This window comes from Sturnira hondurensis, unplaced genomic scaffold (assembly GCF_014824575.4).
Source record: "Sturnira hondurensis isolate 20B ecotype Veracruz unplaced genomic scaffold, ASM1482457v3 Scaffold0008480, whole genome shotgun sequence".
NCBI classification, from domain to species: Eukaryota; Metazoa; Chordata; class Mammalia; order Chiroptera; family Phyllostomidae; genus Sturnira; species Sturnira hondurensis.
In genome coordinates, this window is record NW_028081111.1 from 2,077,632 (window position 1) to 2,099,025 (window position 21,394).

General features: G+C 47.8%; 1 protein-coding gene across 2 annotated transcripts in view; it reads left to right on the forward strand.

Moving 5' to 3' along the window:
• The first annotated feature begins 11,261 nt into the window (after positions 1-11,261).
• Positions 11,262-21,394, forward strand: part of CNNM4 (cyclin and CBS domain divalent metal cation transport mediator 4) — a 45,171-nt gene continuing 35,038 nt past the window's right edge. For both annotated transcript variants that reach the window (XM_037055027.1, XM_037055028.1), the window contains exon 1: positions 11,262-12,757. In XM_037055027.1, coding sequence (XP_036910922.1) covers positions 11,356-12,757 — 1,402 coding nt within the window. In that variant the 5' untranslated portion in view covers positions 11,262-11,355. The remainder of the gene's footprint in view (positions 12,758-21,394) is intronic.

Consider the following 21,394-nt stretch of genomic DNA (forward strand, 5'->3'; position numbering starts at 1 on the left):
AATTAGCAAATTTATAAAAAAACTTGAATAGCACTATCAAACAACTGGACCCGATGACCTTAATAGAAACCTCACCCAACAAGAGCAGAAAACATATCCTCTTCAAGTGCAAAAGAAACATTTGCCAAGATAGTTTGAGTCAACAAATAGCAAACTTTCCCTGCCACTGCCACCACCACCATCCACAAAACCTTCACACATTTAAAAGAATTGAAAGCACATAAATTATGTTCTATTGTGATGGAATTTGACTAGAAATCAGTAACAAAAATATTTTGGAGAAATCCCAAATATTTGAAAATTGAACAACTCACTTTTAAATAACCCAGGAGGAAGGAAGTAGGAGGTACTAGAAGACTTGAGCAAGTCCTCTAAGAAATGGAACAAAGTAGTTAATCCTCCACCTGGGTAAGCACAATAATACATCCAGTTCCCAAAGCCAATAAAAATGACAATCATCCCAGTTTCTCCTTTTCCTCACCATGCAACCAATAATGAATCAAGTCTTGATGTCTTTATTCCTACTTTGCAAAGCCTGCATCCTGTCCATTCTACAATTTCTCTGGAAATTGTGTGTCCCTAGTATTGTGTCTCTGGCCACTATCATCCACATGGCCACCCAACTGATCTAAACCATCTGCCATGCTATTTCCTGAGTGTCAAGATTAATTTAAATAAGTCGAGATTGGTAAAGCTCTTAGATTAGTGCCTGGCACATAGTAAGCACTATATCATTATCATCAGTACTATTAACAGAACCCTTTTTGGGTAACCATCACCTGTGGAGAAAAGATTCAGGGCCCTTATCCTGACACACAAAGCCCCCTGCCATTGGCCCTGACCCTCCTCTGGCTTTACTGCCCACAGGCCCCTCCCTTCACCTATATGCTCCAGCCTCACCCCTTCGCTCTTCTTTTCCCCAGTCCATTCCTCCTGGAGGCCTCCCTTAACTCCTTCAGTCAGGTGCCCCTCTCTAAGCAGTCAATGCTCCAAGCATATTTCTTACAGAGCACTTGCCAATAGACTTAACCAGAGTTGACTCTTTCTTTCCTAAGCATAAATATGTTTAATAAGAGAAACATGGGTGAACACTTGCTGTACAGTGAATCTACTTTGAAAATTAAAGCTGTTGAGGCCATTGATCTTCTACACATTCCACAGAGCAGATGTTTGGCGAGAAGACATTAGGTATTACAATGAATGTATTCATTGTTACACCCTTGCTTTAAAATCCAAACTCCTTAGTGTAGCATTCAAGGCCTTTCACAACCTGGCTTAAATCAGGCAGTGTACATATCTATTACAATATGTCACCCTGAATCATGTAGCTCAATTAGCAGATCATGTATTTGTCTCCCCAGCAAGGCTGGGAGCTCCTGGACCACAGGAAACAGGTATTACTCATTTCCTATCTTAGGCCCCACCTACTTCCCCCTCTCCTTAATCCATTACCCAGCACATAGTAGGGGTCCTAATTGTTTTGAATAAAATTAATTTCATTGTATTTCTAGGTCAGCTGAAATTTTTTATTGTGGTAAAATATCCATTATTTTAAATTTACCATTTTAAGTATATAGTTCAGAGGCATTAGTACATTCATACTGTAATGCAACCTATCAACTGGATATTCAATATATTGTCTCAGCAGATCTCTCATTGTAAAATTCATTATGATGAAGAAAGAGGGAACAAAAGAGAGCATGTGAAAGACAAAATGCAAAAGACAATAAATTCAGTGATTTTGTTCAGATTCATCCAATAGGGAGAATGCTCATTAATGAGGAATGTATCAAAGAAAAGGAAGGTGGCCTGGTATGGAGGCAAGTCAACAACAGAGTCATTGGAATGAAAGATGGAGGGTCTTATCTGAGTCACTGAGGAAAGGTGGAAGTGGGTCTTATCTTGGAAGAGTCTTTTAAGGTCAGCTGTTTCTTAGAATTTAAAATGGGGTGTGTGAGTGGGGGCACAAAAGGGTTGGGGAGAATATCTTGAATGTAGCTGCTTTCCAGAAGTATGGAGTTCAGACAAAGCTCAACACTGTCAAGGTGTTGAGGGGAGGTGGAGGGAAAGAGAAAAAGGAGCCATGCCCCCACCAACAGTGCTCTACGAACACCTAGGGGCACCTTCTGAAAGCTCAGTCAGGTCCTCTTTTTCTCCATGGAATCATCTCCCATGACCTAGGACTGCACACTAACAGGGTATGGGGCATTCATATACAATGTGAGCTGTGCATTCTAGCAGTTCCGTGTGATTCCTCTACTTCCCTGTCTTCAAAGCCTAACCGGTATCTTCATTTAGGAGCACCTTAAAGCCTGATGCCCACCCCCCACCCATGTCAGGGGCTCCAAGACAGCCTCTTGACCCCATCCTTTCCATTTCTTCACTTTTAAACCATGCCACTCCATTTAAATCCATCCTTACCCCAAGCCTAGGTCCAAAGCAGAGCCTACCAGTAGCCCTTCCAAAGCTAGGTAGACCATTAGTTCCTCCTCTGGGATCCACATTGGGCCCTGAGGTTGGGCCCATCTTTATCCCTAAAGTTGAAGCTACTGTGGCCCTGGAGCAGACCCTGGAGCAGAGAAGGGGACAGTAGCTCTAACACTGACTGGCTACTTTCCAGTGGTGACTTACCAATTCTGGCCTCCGAAAAAGTCACAATTAAATAGCCTGGAGTGCTTTTGGCATGGCCGGATGCCTGGTTCCCTCTCCCAGACACCTGATTCATAGGTCTGGCATAAGGCCCAGGGGTTTGGTTTTGAAAATCTCCCCTTGGAGTATCTGATAAGCAGCAAATCTCATTTCACATCACAATGTCTTGGTGTGGTGGGCATTTGTACTCACCCTCAGTTTAGAGAGTGAATTTCAAACAGTGTTCAGCATCTGAATTGAGAAATAAAATTTGGAAATTTACTTTAAAATACTTTAGAGCAAGATTATGTGCATGTTGGGGGGCAGGTAGAGTAGATGAAAGAAAGCAGCAGGTTGTTGATCAATGTTGCAGCGGGGATATGGGGAGTCCCTCTTGCTCTCTGTATGTTTGAGAGTTGCCATAGAAAAAAACTTTTTAAAATCTCCCTTGGAGATGATTAGAAAACATGCTGGGTGTGCATTTGTGGTGTTTTCTAAATTTCCACCAAGGAATGATGACTATAATTAACTATAATCTATAGTAAAGTTCATTATGACCCATCCGATAGAGTTGTTGTAACTAAAAAGAGAAGAGTCTGCAATCTAGGAGAGCAGTCAGAGGATAAAAATATGTTAGAGCATGTCAGTTCTGTCCAGGGGACAAAGTATTTCTAAGTGTCCTGTGTTGGTTATTCAGATCAAGCCTACCCACCTAACACCTTAGTAAGGACTTCCCACTTAACACTCTAGCTCTCTGAGCAGTTTGATTTCTCAGTATATCAAGGAATTAGTATTAGCATATTATTTTATTGCTAATATTAGTATATTAATTAACAAACTACAATTTAGATTCATCACTTAGTTACTTGTTTAGTCAGTGTAACTTTTTCTCCCCAGTCTCTTCATCCTTTAGTGAATTTATAAAAATCGATGTCCTGAGGACTAGATCTCAGATCTGTGGTGACTCCATGAAATGGCAGAAATTCCAAAATTTAGGAACAGCCTCTAGGCATCCAGATACCTGCTTGTCACAGAATGGAGGCAGAAAGTCCACAAGGATTGCAGAATAGGTGGGCAAGAGGGAGGAGAACTCTCGCATATTTGAGTCTGAATAGAAACATCTGCCCTTTTGAGACCTGGATCTACTATATGACCTTGGGCACATTACATAATCTCTCTGAGCCTCAAATTCCCTCTCTGTAAATTAGGAGTGATGACGCCTACCACACCTGATTGCTGCGAGCCATTACGTGAAAGATTGTATAAGGAATGCATAGGCATACTGTAGATTCTAGACAGTTCTATATGTGTCTAAATTACTACTGTTTGTTAAGGCTTGCCTGCCTGTGTTCTGAAATGTGTTTGGGAAAGTGGATTTGGTCTCTTTAGAAAAAAGTACATGTATCAGAAGTAGGTTTATAAATGAACTATAAATGGCTCACTTGAGGATATCACTGAGGAATCTGGGGTACAGAGTGGAAGTATACAATGTGCAAATCCTGTCCCTGGGGTTTATAATTAGAAATATGGTAAGCTATAGCTTCAAAGATCAAACAGCAAAGGAAAGGCTTTGGGCTCTGGCTACTGTGGCTCAGTGGGTTGGACTGTTGCCCTGTAACTGAAGGGTTGTGGGTTCAGTTCCAGTCAGGGCACATACTTAGTTTGTGGGTCTGATCCCCAGTCCAGGCTCATATGGAGGCAACCAATCAATGCTTCTCTCTCCCTTCCTCTCTCCCTAAAAAGCAGTGAAAAAATATCCCTGGGTGAGGAAGGAAGAAAAAAGGATTTGGTGTTTGTAATTTTCCTCATTTGCCTTTTTCCTGTGGAAGATGAACAGACAAAAAGAAGCCCTGAGCTCTCCAGGAGCTGGGTGGATGGGGAAGTGCATGGGTACAGCTGAGCTACAGCTATGGCAAAAGCAAAGGGACAGGGTGGATGAGGCTGAAAATTCCCATTCTGGCAGCAGGCAGAACCCATCACCGCAAGGAATGGCAGGCTCTTCAGGACAAGTGGAAGCCATGGGGTCTAGGGAAGCTACCTTGGGGCTCTCAAGTTTGCCTGGCCCAAAGTCCAGAGCTAGCAGGATGACAGCTGCTTCCAAAAATGCAGATTGAGGGTTGTTGACTCTAGGGCCAAGACAGGAAGTCAAGGTTAGACTAAGCATTAATGAATAAAAACTGAAGATTAATGTGTAAGGAGCCTAGCTGCAAAAATGTGGTTGTATTTCTTTAAATTGTATTCCATTTGATATTTCTTTAAATAACTAGACCCATGCATGGCTGTTTATAATAGAGATGTATATTTTCTATCATGAAGAGTTGTACAACTATAACAGGGTGTTGAGCTAGAGGTCTCCCAAAATGGAGAAAACCCCCACAGCTATTGCTTGGGGGAAGGCAGAATCAGAGCAGGGCCATTGAGAGTTACTTTGCATATCTGAAGAACTTGGCCAGTGTTTTAGTAATGTTAAAAGCTGTTCTTGCAACCTCGGAGCAGCGAGGTGGATGGGCTGACTAACCCTCGACACAATGTGTGATGTAGCAGGAGGGGCTTGCCGTGCCTGTGAGAGCAGCTTGGAGGCGGCTCCTACGTCATGGGGCCATGCTTGCCCAGACTAACAATGGCAGCTGAGTAAGGCAGAAGAAACCAGAGTGCTGGCAGGTGTAACCCAGTGTGGGAAGAGTTGGTAATGGGCTTCTGGAGGAAGATCTGGTATGTAGTATCACAATTAGACCTCTGCTCAGGTAGCCAAATTGCTGTCTTGTTCATTACTCCTAGAGCAAAGGGAGAAAAGAACTGGAGAGCCCTGGCTGGTGTAGCTCAGTGGATTGAGCGCGGGCCTGCAACACACACGCTCGAAGTTCGATTCCCAGTCAGGGCACATGCCTGGGTTGCCGGCCAGTTCCCAGCAGGGGATGCATGAGAGGCAACCATACATTGATATTTCTCTTCCTCTCTCCTTCCCTTCCCCTCTAAAGACAAATGAATAAAATCTTTAAATAAAAAAGAACTGGAGAGAGAGAGACCTGGGGCAGAGACAGGGGTCAGTAGTCCAGAGGTCTATACTACAACCACTGGGTGGACTCATCCAAAAGGGGCTACCTGACAGGCAAAGTTTACCCCACCAGCACAAACCTGGGGGTAAGGAATCCCAGCGGGCTGAGCTGAACTTCCCACTACAAGAAAGCAATAACTAGACACAAGCCACATTTAGTCAAACAGCCACAGCCCAAAATGGGGGCGTTCAAACTGTGGAAGAGTAAGTAAAAAGAAATGTTTGTTTCCTTCTTGTCCCTGCCAGGAATAAAAAGGAAGAGGGAATTGTCCTAGAACCAACACATGACTCCCTTCACTCCATACCAGACACATGCGTACCCACAAACAGCTTGCCACCCCCACCCCCCACCCCCCGCAACTGGTTTCAGAGATTGGAGGATTGAAAGGCTGACCAAAGCCCTTCCCTACTCCAAATCCCTGGAGCAGATACTGGATCCCAAGCCTGGATGATAGGGCCGGGGTGCAGATGATGTAAATCAGAAACAAGATGGTAGTTTTTCACAGACCTAACTGGACTTTAAACACAAAAAGTCACATGACAGCTAGGGGATCCAGCCAAGCCCTCAAGGAGGAGAAGAGGGAAATTAACAGAAACTGGCTAAAAGACTTGATTAGAAAAGAAATAAAACAATGCCCTGTTAAGGCCCCTCAAGGTGAGATTCCTTAATCAACAGATTATGATTCTATGCCTATAACCCTAGCCCTCTGAGGTGCAGTACAGTGCAGGGGTTAAGATCTGGAGTCCAGGTAGATTTGAACAGTATTGAAATTCACTCTTGTGTGATCCTGAGCAGGTTTCTTCAGGTTTCCAAATCCCCCCTTTCTCCATCCGTAAGAGATGATACTGGTACCCACTCTTGTGCGGCAAGTACTGCAGTCAGCAGTGAGAAGGCACAGAGCAGCAGGCAGCATGAGGTTTCTATAATCTCTTCTTAGGGACCCTCCCCCTACATCAAAGCCCAGGCACGACTCCTGATTGGCCCTTCTTGGTATCCTGCCCACCCTTGGTCAGTTGTGGCCTGGGGTGCTTTTATCCAGGCCTGGTCAGTTGCTATTCCCCTGTAGAACCCATGAAAGTAGAGGTGGGGCAGGTTCCCAGAGGGAAGGAAGGTACTGTTCTCAGAAGGAGACAGGAAGTGAGACAGATCAGAACAGATACTCACACCTGAGCTTGCTGATCTCTCATTTACCTTCCTCCCTTGGTGGCCTAGGAAGTATTATACATCAAAGAATTTAAATTAGGATAGAACCTGATTCTCTGATCCAGTGCCCTCATGTTAAAGATAAAGGCCTGAGGCCTAGCAAGGTGAGCTAGTTGCTGGAAGCTCTCCAGGGATTTGGTGCCTTGGCAAATGTTGGGGCAAACCTGCAAAAATCTCAACACTTGGGGAAAAAAGATCTCAAAGGTTGTCTCCTTTTCTGGGTAGGTCTGGGAGATAAATGTGATTCAGAAATCAGGAATTTTCCTAATTTCTGGCCTGGGGTGATTTATTGCTTCATGTGGATTATGCCCACCTGTCCTCCAGGCTTCCTCCTGGAGGAACAATTCATTCCTCCTGGAATGAATTGCAGAGTCCTGGTCCCAGGTGTCGAGTGGAGGGGCTTGTTACACCCCATGCTGCCTGGGACTCCTCACAGGGACTTTGGTACCAGCAGGGGCTTCCCAGCAGGCCTTGCCTTCCATAGGCATCAGGCTTCCCTCCTTCTCATTCACCAGCCTTTGCAGTCTGAGCCTCTTGTTGCTGTTAAAGCCTTCCTGCCTTATTCCACCAGCTCTACCCACCCCCAGTTTCCCTTCTTCCTCCATCATCCTCTTCTGACTTTCTCCTTCTGCAGGAAAAAGAAGAGAAAACAACACTGGGGCTAGAGTTCAATGGAGAGAGATATATTGGAGGCAAGGGAATTTGAGTGTCCTCTTAAAAATCTCAGGGCATCATTTCCATCATTGTCATGGTTATTGATCATGTTTATTGGGCTCTTACCAGGGCCAGGCATCCTCTCATCAGCACTCAGGAATGTCCCAGAGTCCAAGGTCACACAGGCAATCCATGGCCAACCCAAACCCCCAGTGTGCCTCCAGAACTGTGCCTAAACCCCCATGGTGAGGCATCCTGCTTTCCACGGTCCTGTCCCAAAGGAGAAAAATTTGTCCTATGGCCACAGAAGTCTTGAAGCCTGACCAGTTAATACAAATGCTTCCTCCCCTTGCTGTTCTGGCATCCTTTTATGGACCTGGACCTGCTGATAGAATATTTTAACTTCCTCCTCTGACTCAGTGAAGTGTCTGTTTCAGGTAGAAATTGTGGTACCAGGTCCTCATGATTCCTCCTGATGGGATGACCAGAGTTTGGCACTATCCAGGCTGACCCCATGTTTGCTCTGTAGAGGGATGGTTGTTCCTCCCAAGATAATTTAATGGCTTGTGTGTGTCCTGCAAATGTCCTGTAGATTATGAACAGCTGGTGAATAGGCCAGTGCATGTAGTGACAGTGACCTGTATCTCATCCTCAGAGGTGTTTCATTGCTCCCATCCAAGCTCTGGGACCCCAAGGACCACAGTGTTTCCTGAGGGACTCTGTCTAGGCTCTGACCTTGACAACAGACAGGCATCTTCTCTGTCAGCAGTTTTCCATCTTGGAGACCCAGTGGTTGATGAGGGAGAATTCAGGCTAGAAGGACCCCATCCCTGGGAGTGGGACAGGAGATCCCAGGTACTAGCTCAGCATCCATTCATCATTAGAATCTCAGTGTCAGCACAACACCAAGTACAGGAGAAGGGGCGACAGCACAACATCAAGTACAGGAATGGACCTTCAAGACTGCCTGCACAGGACGAGAAGGAGTGGGCTCAACCATGGGGATGTAGACATGCTGCCACGGGGCCTAAACCCAGAGAGGATCTGTTAGAACCAAGGATCTCATGAATGGAGTGCTTGGAGACGCCTGGGGGTCAGATATGACTCTCTCTGAGAAAAACTCCCAAACTTTTTACTTGCAAATGGAAGCAACTCAGGTGAATAAGGACTTCCACCTGGAGGCAGAGAAACAGGTCTGCCCCTAGAGGAGAGAGGCTTCCTATCTGGTTATATTCTGCCACTTTCACAGCCTGGTTCATAGGAGTCACACTTGCTTCCAGGCTTCCTGACTTTTGCTATCAATAGACATCCATCTCCATGTTGTCCCCACCATTCTGTGGGGAGATTCTTCAACTCTACATGTGCGGAAAGGTTAAATGACCTAACCAGGAACCCAAGTCTGTCAGTAAATGCATCTCAACTTCAGCCTGGTCCTCCAATATCTCCTGCGAAACTTTCTGCTTCATGCTGCATTTGTATTTTACCAAGGGAGTCTTGCGTCCTCTGCCAGATCAAAGGCCCTAGGAGGGCAAAGAGAAGTCTCTTTGGCTCTGCCCTATTCACTAATCACAGACATGAATATAATTGTGCATGGGTATATTTCACTGAGGTTATCACAAAAGCTTATTTTCCTTCCTTTGGTTGGCTTCTGTTACTGGACTCAGTGCATATGTACAGAGCTTCTGAGTACAGTCTGAAAAAGGCAAAATAAAAATAGCCAATTGGTCCATAACAGAATGGAAAAGTGCCTGGGGGAGAGCACTAGTCCCAAAGCCATCTGGAAAGAGATGAGGTGGGGTGGGCAGAAGCCTCCCTGAGAGCTGGCTTGCTAGGTGCAGGTAGCTCCTCCTGGTTGGGGGAGATGGAAGAAACTGTGGGGCAAAGATCCTGCTTTCTGCTTTAGGTCTGTCTTGGCCAGTGCCCATCTCGAGGCTCGTGTTCCCTGAAAACCTGGCACTCACTGTGGAATATAAAGTGAGGCACTTACCTGCAAGGGACTACTTCAGATTGGCCTAGTATGCAGACCCTCTGCCCCTGCTAACAGCAATTAGTGGAATCATGCCTCTGCCACCATGCCTCCTCCTATAACCCTGTATGATTTAGACCCTTTCAGGTTGGTATTGATTGTTCCTTTTATTGGCAAATAGAATACCAAAATAAAAATAAATACAAGGGTTTGTGCAGACAAAAGAAAAGTGGATTCTGTGTCTCCAGGGCTGGGAAAAAACTTGCTCTGAGACCCAGTGGTCAAATGGGCACCTGATGCTCCTCTCAGTGCACCTCTGCAGTTACTATAAGGATGTTTGTCTGTCTCCTTTCCTCTAATAGGGCAGAAGCCACTCTTCCCTGCACACCCTGAGTGCTTGGCACCCAATTCATAGTTGCTGACTGACACAAATGCAGGGCTGTCCAGGAAGCAATCATTTAGGGCTAGGACTACGCCTGGTGTGGCCTCTCAGTTCCAGTTTCCACATGCAGCGGCCACAGCTGGCCAGTCACCACCTCAATTTGGGGTTAGGGGTTTGGTCTGGGAAGGGCAGGCAACAACAACACTACACAGCCAAAGAACCTTCAGGGAGATGTCCTGTGGTGTTCACTGCCTAGGCCAGGTGTTCCTACAGCTTAGTGCAGTGCTTCTGCATCATCATCTTACCCTCATTTCAAAGCTGTAGAAATGGGCTGAGAGACACCCCAACTGGGGCTACCAAAGTTACACAAGCCTGCTGTTCAGATGACGATTTGCAAGGACCCAGATTTGTGCCACCTCAAGTTCTTCATCTATAATACGGAAATAATGACATCACCTCTTAGATAAGAATGTTATGTATGTGATTATTTGTTTTTTGCCTGTTCCTACTCTTAATTGTAAACTCCAGTAGGCAGGGACTTTTGGTATGTTGTCAGAACCAAGAACAAGTGCTTGGCACATAGTAGGTACTATAAATGTGTTATAAATGGAAATGACATGAAATAAGTTCAGGCCAGACTCTAGCCCTTCTATCTGCGGGTACATTCTATAGCCTTAGTTCTCGACTTCCCCTCCACCCTAGGGAAGCCACTGGCCACAGAAAGCCTGGGATTGGGGAAAGTACTACTGGCCTTAGGGCAAGGTCGGAAAATATGCAGGAGTACTGGGACCAGAATAGCCTCCAAGGGTCAGGCGGCAAGGCCACAGACTTGACAACTTTTTCAGGGTTAAGCCCCCAGGTTCCCCTGTTCTTTTTTCTTGGCAGAGGACAGCGCGGTGCTGCTTTCAAGGTTCCTGCAGAGAAGACCCCCGGCCAAGAGCCGAACACTTCTGGGAAAGGGGCACGGAAGGAGGATGGAGCAGATGCCAGACCCGACCGAGCGAGCGGCGGAAGAGGAAAGCTCAGCGAAGACCAATACCTGAGGTGGCGGAGACCTACAGCCGGAGGCTGGCTCGGACGTGGATTGGACGTAAGGGGGCGGGGCGGAGGTGGGCGGGGCCCTAGGGACGTCAGAAGGGCGTAAGAGGGCGTGGCGGAGGGCCGGACTGTGTCCGTGGAAGGTTCCCGCGCCCGGGACCTGCGCCAGCTTAAGCACCGGATCTCTTAAGCCCCGGCGCTGTAGCTGCACGCCTGGGGGCGGGGCCTCTCATGTAAATGAGGGGCGTGAGCCGTAGGGGCGTGGATCGGCGGGGCGTGGGCCGGCGGGGCGGGACGGGCGGGCGCTGACTTGACGTCAGGCCGGCCGCCCGGGCAGTTGGCTCGGCGGCGGCGGAGCGGCAGGATCGAGGGCGCGAGTGGACCGCGCGGTGGAGCGCGGGGAGTGGCGGCGGCCGAGCCGGAGCAACATGGCGCCGGCGGGCGGGGGCGGGCGCCCGGGCGGCGGGCTGGCCCGAGGGCGCCTCCACCTGGTGGCGCTGGTGCTGCCGATGCTGCTGTGGGCGCGGGGGGCCGGGGGCCAGGGAGACCCCCAGCGAAGCGTGATTCTTGGCATGCGGCTGGCGAGCTGCAACAAATCGTGTGGGATGAACCCGGATGGCATCATCTTTGTGTCGGAGGGTAGCACCGTGAACCTGAGGCTTTACGGCCATAGGCTGGGCTCCATCTCCAGCAACCTGATCTCCTTCACCGAGGTGGACAATTCCGAGGCCCTCTACAACTCCACCCACTGCCCTGAGCTTACCAAGGACCTGGTCGTCCAGCAGCTGGTCAACGTGAGCCGCGGGAACACATCCGGGATGCTGGTGGTGCTCACTAAGTTCCTCCGAAGGAGCGAGAACATGAAGCTGTACGCGCTGTGCACAAGGACTGGCGTGGACGGGCCCTGGCAGAGGTGGACCGATAAGGACTCACTGCTCTTCATGGTGGAGGAGGAGGGCAGGTTTCTGCCCCTCTGGCTGCACATACTTCTCGTTTTGGTGCTGTTAGTGTTGTCGGGCATCTTCTCTGGCCTCAACCTGGGACTGATGGCCTTGGACCCCATGGAGCTTCGCATTGTCCAGAACTGTGGCACTGAGAAGGAGAGGCGCTATGCTCGCAAGATCGAGCCTATCCGGCGCAAGGGCAACTACCTGCTGTGCTCACTGCTCCTGGGAAATGTTCTGGTCAACACCTCTCTCACCATCCTTCTGGACAACCTCATCGGGTCCGGACTCATGGCCGTGGCCTCCTCCACCATTGGCATTGTCATCTTTGGGGAGATCGTACCTCAGGCCTTGTGCTCCCGACACGGGCTGGCTGTGGGTGCCAACACAATCATTCTTACCAAATTCTTTATGCTACTCACCTTCCCCATCAGCTTTCCCATCAGCAAGCTCCTGGACTTTTTTCTGGGCCAGGAGATTCGCACCGTTTACAATCGGGAGAAGCTGATGGAGATGTTGAAGGTGACAGAGCCATATAACGATCTCGTGAAAGAGGAACTAAATATGATCCAGGGTGCCTTGGAACTACGAACCAAAACTGTGGAGGACATCATGACTCAGCTCCACGACTGCTTCATGATCCGCAGCGATGCCATCCTGGACTTCAACACAATGTCTGAGATTATGGAGAGTGGCTATACCCGCATTCCTGTGTTTGAAGATGAGCAGTCTAATATCGTAGATATTCTCTATGTCAAAGACTTGGCCTTTGTGGACCCGGATGACTGCACCCCCCTCAAGACCATCACCCGCTTCTACAACCATCCCGTACACTTTGTCTTCCATGACACCAAGCTGGATGCCATGCTGGAGGAGTTCAAGAAAGGTAAGGCCTGAGCTGCGCTCCTGGGTAACTTTGGTCACACTCTTGCCTGTTTTACATCTGTTGATTGTAGTGTTCCTTTAATGGGACTCTGCCCCTTTGCCCATGACTTTTCTAGGCTTCTGAGGTGACCTGTATTTGGGCAGCAAAATAGTTCTTAAGCATCTCCTGTCGGCCAGTTCCTGTGCTTGCTTCAGGTAAATCAAAGCTGAGTAAGACATTTGCCTATGTGGAGGGTGGAGCAAGCAGGCCAGATGAAGGCAGATACCTTATTGAGGCCCACACTGGGTCAAAGAGGTTAGATCGGAGAGCATGCACATCTGGTTGAGGTGGTGTGGGGAAGGGGCTGGGGAAGTGGGAACTGGAGTGTTTGAGAACAGCCATAAAAGTTGAAGAGCCTTGATACTTGAGGTAGAGAGAACCCCAGGAGCAAAAAGGATACACTTGTGGTCCAGCAGGTTGTCCTGTTCTGGGGGGATATAGTCTCTGCTGATGAGTGGTCAGTGAGGGAGAGCCTGAAGTCAGGACAGTAAGTTAGCTAGGAGCTGGGAGCTATCTATGAGAGGTCTGTGAGCAGGGGAGTGGCATCACTGGAACTCCTAGCCCACAGAAGCTGATTGGGAACTCAGAACAGTGCCAAGTAATGCTTTTGACTCTTCAGCAGAAGCGAGCAGATTAAGTTTTGGTTATTGTTCTGCCTTTCCCAGGCATCAGGCATAAGCTTCCCTCCTTGGTCTGCTGGAATCTTCAGCTGGCCTTGCATTCTCTGTGTTTTTTTCTCACATGGGTTCTTGACCTGTTCTCAGGTTGTCAGAAGCACTTGGAAGGTTTACTCACCAACCTCGAAGCTCAGGGCACACACCCCTTTTCTTCTTCCAACAATCTTTCCTCCCACCTCTGCTACTCCAAGCCCTCAGAGTAGCAGTAAACAAGCCAATTATGGAATAAAACCCTCCTAGGATACAGGGAGTGAGGAGGCAGAAAGGGAAGCTTTTTGTGAAGGAATGGAGGAGGGGAGGAGCTCATCCTAAACCTGACACTTCTCTTATTAAGCCTCGCAGGCCACTGAGTACCAGGAGCAACTTCTGAACCCTAGCTGGCAGCAAGCCCCAGACCCTCATTGTCAGTTTTTTTTCTGGAACAGAATGTTGGTGGGATAGGAAGGAGCTGGCCTGGCCAGGTTTGGTCTGAAAAGATGCTTGGGTCACTGCCAGGGTGGGGGATTGGTACCCAGTCTTTTCCAGTTAGACAGACTGCATCTCAACACCAGAGATAAGGAGGACTTGACTAGTTTAAGTCCCAGTGCAGACTGTATGGGGACTGGAAGGACGGAGGTGGCTGGTGGTGATGGTACTGCCTCCCCGGAGCTTTGGAGTGTAGACCCCAGAACCATTTTCTCCCAGGAGCAGAAGAGAAGTGACACTCTGTGCTCCACCCCAACCCTGTGGCATCTGAGGTCTTCTGTGTCTCTGATCAGGAACCTGGTTAGAATTCAATAGGGCAACTTGCTCCTGAGCACCTGTATGGTCTTTGGGACTCTTGCTGGCAACCTACCCAAAAATCATGTTTGAATCATTCAGCCCAGCTCTGGTTCTGGACAGAATGGATGAGCTTGGTTAGGCTTCCCAGCCCCCGATCAGTAGGGCTGAGCTCTCACAGAGTGGGAGCTTCCTGAGTCTTGGGAAGCAGGGCCATCTTTGGACTCTTAAAAAAAAGAAAAGAAAAGAAAAAGAAAGCCACTTCATGAAGCTAGGAAAACAGAGCTAGCATCTCTCAGGCCCGAGCTATACTGAGTGGAACTCTCTTATTGCCAGCTTTCCTCCTTAACAAAAGATGTGCTGATAATTCCATGGAAATGCGGGTACATGTAGTCTGCCCAGTGCAGCATGAAGCCCTGAAGATGTGGGTGTGACAGGATGGATGGTGGACCCAATGAGCACACCCTAGACTTCATGCTGTTACCTCCCAGTTTCTTGTTTCTTGATTTAACTCACTGCCATGCTGTTCTTCATCCCCCCTCCCCCCCCANGCCCACCCCCCCCCCCCCCCCCCCCAGTGTGGCCTCTTCCACATTTGGCATCTACTTTTTTAGTCTGAGAGAATCTAGAACATGGCAAACCTAGTGTATACCTGTGACCTTAGAGATTTTCTTTACAAGTCTCGGGTTTGGGAGGCTTCTTTTTCAGCTGAGAAAAACAAGTGAGCCAACATTGTCAGCACCATCAAAATCAGAGCTGGTGTGCTTATGCTTCAGTGGACTTTTCAGCACCTCCAGGTTGGGTGAGGGCCCTGAGCTCTACCTAAGTCTTACAAAGTCATTTGGATTCCTCCTTGCTCCACAACATTATAAGCTCCTTGAGGGTAGGGATCCTATCCTATCAGTGTTTTCATCACTCAGTGCCTTAAGAGAGAAACAGTAAATGCTCGTTACACAATGAGTGAATGAATGAATGAATGAATGAATGAACGAACGAAATAATGAACAAACAACAAATAATTGGATGACTGCTTGGCAAGCCCTACTGGCATTCTTGCTGTTTCTGGAATATACCATGATGCCCCTAGCTTGGAGCATTTGCCATGGCTGTTTCCTCAGTTGGAATGTTCTTCCCCAGCTGCCTCACTGTCTCCCTTCCCTAATGTCTGCTTCAACTTCACCTTCTTGGTGAGGTCTTCCTGTTACTCTGTTCAAAAGTGTAACCCCATCCCACCCTGACCTCCCCAATCTCTCTGCCCTGTGCTGATTTTTCTTTTTTTCATGGCACATACGACTTTCTAACAGCTGTGTAATATATGAATTTGCCATGTTGTTTATTGTCATCTCCTCCCATTATAATATAAGTTCCAAAGGGCAGGGTGCGCTGTTTTGCTACTGATGTTCCCTAGCCCCTGGAATGGTTCTTGGCACAGAGCAGACCTCAATAAAAAGTCACTGAATGAATGACCTGTCAGGTTTTGGGAGAGAGTTATCCCCACTTCAGTAGTGTTAAGATTTTGAGGGGCTGATAAGGGATAAAGAAAAATGGGTGCTTGACTTTTCCAGCTGCTCCAAGAAAGACAGGAAGAACTCCTGCAATGATGTGTGTATTTGTGGTTTGGGTCAGGGACTGAGGAGTACAGTTTGAGGTCTTGAGTGTGATTTTTGTTCCCTTTCCCCATGCCTCAGTTTCTGTATAAGTGGTCTTAGACCATCAGGAGTTTTTACATAGCTTCGTGCATTAATATTAATTAATGATGAGTATGCTCCTCTACAATGAGAGACAGGCATGGGGGTTGGGCTTCCCTTAGACTAAGGCAGGGAGCTCCAGCTGCTTATGCTTCTCAATTCAAGGCAATTATTAGGTATGTATTGAATCCATACAGTGTGCCAGACACAATGCCAGGTGCTGCAGGACCTCAGGACTAAGACCCTATAGTTGGTGAGAGCTGTTAGGGCACTGGGAAAGGCTGGCGCAATTTGCACTTTGGCCTTTCCACTTAAACCTCACTGAGAACTGTTTGCAGTAAGGGGTGTTGTGGTTGAATTTGTTTATAGGTGGAAATCTTAGAACAAAAGCTTCCTGGGCTATTCCTGGCCCAGCTGCATTTTTCCTGCCCGCAGATGCTCTCCCAGACCCTGATGGAAAGCATGAATGAACTCTCCATGAGGTCTGTAAGGTCAGGAGATCAAGTTCAACACTGAAGCCTACCTTTCAGCTTTCCACTGTGCCCCTCCTTCTGTGACATTCCTGCCCCTCCCAGGCACTTAGCTCCTCTTTAGTCATCCTATCTTTCCCCACCTACTTTATAACTTTCTAGCCCCTGTAAAGATCTGGGCTTAAACTTCACTCATCTCAGTCACTGACCCATGAAGTGACCTTGAATCTATTAGGCTCCTTGTAGAAAGTTTGTAGGTTACATAGTGTGGGGGGAAAATACAAATAATTTAATCAGAACTTCTCCTATATTTGCATGTGTGGCACATCACACTTCCCCCACTTACTTTTATTCCTGAAACAACTTTATAAAGTCAAGAAAAAGCACTGCATGATTTTGCATCTGTTAGGAACCAGAGAGGACTCAAACAGCCTTGTTCATAGGACTGTCAGGGAGATGGACATGCAGACGGAGTTTAGCTGCACACTGCACAGGTAGGTACTGTAGGGCCAAGGAAGGCCAGGGTTGCTTCTGAAGTCCAAACAACAGGACTCTTGATCCTCCTGGAGAAGTCAGGGCTGGCAAGTGGTTGCGAACAGCTGAGGTTTCTGGTTTGGGTTCAGGTTGACAGTGTTGTCAAGTAGTTGGCATGGATTATAGTATAGTGGGGAGAGGAGGGAGCAGAGCCAGTTTGGTAAGGGTTGAGGGAAGGGTGTACTGGTAAATAATAATGGTGTGACCCTTTATTGGAAATCTCTTGCCCAACCTTGTACTGTGGCGTCTCACACTTGACTGTGGACCTGAGCTACTTGGGCATTTTTCTTAAAATGCAGATTTGAGCTCAGTGGGTCTGGGAGTGGCCTAAGAGGCTGCATCTCTGATGAGTTCTCAGATGATACTTACATTGCTGGTTGCGGACCCCCCTGAACAGCATGAAGGTGCAGCTCATCTTGGCAGGTGTGCAGATGAAAGTGCCCTTCTGGGGCTTGGGAGTGAGGCCAGGACCAGTTGAAGTCTGGAATCAGCTGAGAGTAGGCCAAACATGTAGAGAAGGCAGAAGCCTGGCCAAAGTGGCTCCTGGGAGAGATGGGAAAGAGCCAAGCAGACATGGTTTGGGGAGCCTCCTGCAGAGGTCTGTTAGGGTGAAGGCTGAACCTAGACAGTGGCATGGACAACTGTCACGAGGTTCTGGGAGATGGCAGCCTCAAGTGTGGGATTGAAGGCAGCAGAACACCTGGTCTCAGACAACTCCACCTGGAAACAGTCTGAACTGGGCTGGTGATTTGATCTGGAGAAGCTGCCTGGAGGCAAGTGTATCTGAGAGAGTGACAGGAGCTGCCAGGGCGGAGCTGCCAGTGGGGCAGCTGACAACACACTCACTGTCTAGGCACCTCCTCACTTTTTCTTTAGTGTGGTGCTTGTGGGCAGGGAACTTGGCACCTCTTCCCCTGGCTGGCATCTTGCAGTCTGTAGGCAGCTTCTGCCTAGGAACCAGGACTGGGCACTGCAGTTCTGTCCTAAAGCTCTCTGTGACCTGGAAGGCCCTGTCTTATGTCTGTGCCTTAATAAGAGTTTTTCTTAGATCATACCCGGATCATAGTGGTGTTTACTTCTTAGTCGCATATTTTTTATTGGAAAGCCCAGCTCCAGAGTTTTCCTGGACTCCTCTGGTCAGGATGGGAGGCAATGAACAGATGTTTAACCTTGAAAATAGATGAGAACGCAGAAACACAAAACCACAGGACGTCCTGCAGGAGAAATAGATAAGGGACAAGGACTTGTCTTGGGAAACCAGGACACTCCAGAGGAGGTGACGTCGTACCTGGATCTTCCAGGATGAATAGGCATAGACTTTCCTACCTCTATGCCTCTCCTTCTGAAAGAACTTGAACTAGACCATGGGATGAGGAATGAGCTTATCAGGTTAATGTATGGCTTTTATGTATTGTGACTGCTTCTTAGCCCTTTCTAAAAGGATTTTGAGTTCAGGCCACTACATGCCTTCTTTCTCCACTGCTTCCTGCAAGTTAATGCTGTCACAGGGATGATCTAAGGGACTGGAATAGCAAGGCCATCCTGAGGAAAGGAATGGTGCCTCAAATTGCAGGTTCCCTCTCATTTTAGTCTCATGAGGGCAGGGGCAGTGAAGTGTTTATCAGACACTCTATTAAAAAGCCACTACAGCCAGGGAGAGGAGCATGTGTATAGATATGGGGAAGGTGGGCCAGCTTCTTTTGTCACTGTCATGATGACTGATTTTGGCATGGTCACTTGGTTCTTTCAGCCCAGCCTATGGGGAGGACCCAGTGCCTTTCTTGTCCTAAGCTGGTTCTCTCTCAAAGCCTCCCTTTTGTCTTAGAGATTTTTTTTTGAACTTCTCAGTAGAACTTGCCAGGAGGATGTGAGGGTTACAGAATTTCCCTCAGGTGCCTAAGATGGTCCTCAGCTGCAAGGATGGGAGCAGCTTTCTGGTGTTGTTGCTGCCGTTTGGTCCAGTCCCACCCTCTCCTCTGAGCCATTCTGCCTGCTGTGGTCACTGTTGGCCTGTTCTGAACCTCAGATTACCCCTCCTGTCATACCTGAGTGTGCAGAGACATCCTGCTGTCAGAGGCTTTGTGGCTACGTAAGGGACTACTAGCTCAAAGGCTAGTAGGCCTTTTCGCAGGCCAGAATCTCGACTTCTTAGTCTGTTCCTGCTCATTAATTATGTGATTTTCTTTTTACTAGTGGTTGTTATTTTTTGAAAAATACAGCTCTTGGCCAGAACTTTCGAAAACACAAAAATCTACAAAACAATCCATGAGCTTGTGACTTAGAAAGAACTACTTTTAGTATTTTGAGTTATTGTAATAACTCTTAGGAATTTAATTTAAGGGTTTTTTTTTTTTAAGTTTAAAAAATCTTGGCCCTGCCTGGTGTGGCTCAGTGGATTGAGCAAAGGCCTGCAAACCAGAGGACTGTGGTTCGATTCCCAGTCAGGACACATGCCTGGGTTGTAGGCCATTTCCCGGCAGGGGCCAGTTCCCAGCAGGAGACTCATGAGAGGCAACATACATTGATGTTCTCTCCCTCTCTCCTTCCTTTCCCCTCTAAAGATAAATAAAATCTTAAAAAAAAATCTTGAAACACACAGCACAAACAAGATGAAAACCATTTTTATTTTTATAGCATGCTCTCTCCCATTAGCTGCCCATGTGTATTTTCATGTTGAAATCATGGTCTACCTAAAATTTGAAACTGTTTACATTGGATCTTAAGATTTCTCTTCCAACAAGCAATGACATTCTTTTTTAATCTCTGGGATTCTGGTGAGGGGCATCTGGAGAATTTCCACAGGGGCCTGGCAGTACTGTGGAGACAAGGCAAGCCTGGAGGCTGGGGTGTGCAGCTCCAGCCTTCTCTGCCAGGGTTACACCTGGTGTTGTTGGATCATTCCCTAGAGGACCCAGGGTCTCTTCCAGCTGCAGGGCCCTCTTACCTGAACTTGGACAGAGTTCTCGACAGACTGGTTTCCTGGGCTCTCTGGAATGCTTGGTCCCTGGCCAGCAGGCACCCAGGAGCCTGGAGTGGAAAGAGGTTCTTTCCCCCTCCCCACTTCAGGTAAGCTCACTCCCACACATACACACTGTGTGCATACATACTCATCCCCTACAGACAGACACACTCACAAAGACAGGCTCACACAGACAGACACATCTCCCCACATATCTTTGCACACAGAGACAGGCTTACTTGCACACACACTCACCATCACATACATTCGTCTGCCCCCAACAGAGATAGGCTCTCTCCTGTACACACGCACCCCAACCCCCCCCCACACACACAGGCAAAGATAGGCTCACTCCCACAGAACAGTCATCTCCACACAGACATGCTCATTTCCACACATAGTCACTACACACACACATATCCCTGCACACAAATACAGGCTTACTTCTGCATACACTCACTACACACACATACTCACCCCCCCACACACACAGGCTCACCCCTCCTAGGCATGTTTAAACATACACCCACACACAGGCAGGCTGACTCATACACACATTTACCCCCTCTAGGCAGGCTCTCTCCTTCTCTCTCTCTCACACCTATGCTCGCACTCTCACCTGGAGTCCTGTTTCAAACATATTCATGTCTCCTCAAGCTTCCCAAATTTAAAAAGTGAGCAAATGCTTATTCACTGGTGTTTATTTCATGAAAGGCTCAAAATAGGACTGGCTCTTGATCTTAGAAAAATTTCTGTTTGCTGGTGGTTTGGTTGTCCGCATTAATGACAGTATCCAGCTCAGGTTGCGGTGAGGCACGTACAATGCTTAGCTCGGTGCCTGGAACCATGTCATCGTGCAGTGAATGTTCGCTATTTTAAAAATTACTGTTATTACCGCCCAAAAGACACCTCTGTTGGCATTGACGCCAACTTGGGCCACGGTAGTTCTCACACTGGCTCAGGTGACAGGTTGCCCCACTGTCTGGGCGTGGTGCCTTTCTTGGAATTATGAATACACTGGGGTCAAAAGAGCCCACCCCATTCCACTATATAATTACATGCTAATTTAGATGCTATCTTATCCCAACTCTCATGTGTATATAAAGAATAACAGAAGCCAGAGCTTAAGAAAAAAATGTAAGGAAGAGAAACTTAAAACTGAGGCATTTCTCCTTATTTATTTAATAATTTGTTTCCTGCAAATTGGAAAAAGTTAAGCCTGCCATCCTGATTGCTAGCATATTTGTGTTTAAGGGCAGGAGCGAAATCTCAGGAGGTGGGCGGGAAGGGGCCTGGCCACATGGACCTTTATTCGGTTCAGGATTCGCCAGTCGCCTGCTCTCTCCCTGGGATACCAGTGAGGGAGGGACTAGGCTGATCTGAAAGCAGCAGAGATAAGAAGGGATCCAAGGGAGCAGAGACTGCCCAGCCCCAGGGCTCTGGAAGGGTAGAGCAGAGAGCATAAGATGTCCTCATTAATAGTTAATCTTTATTGAATACTTAACTAGTCC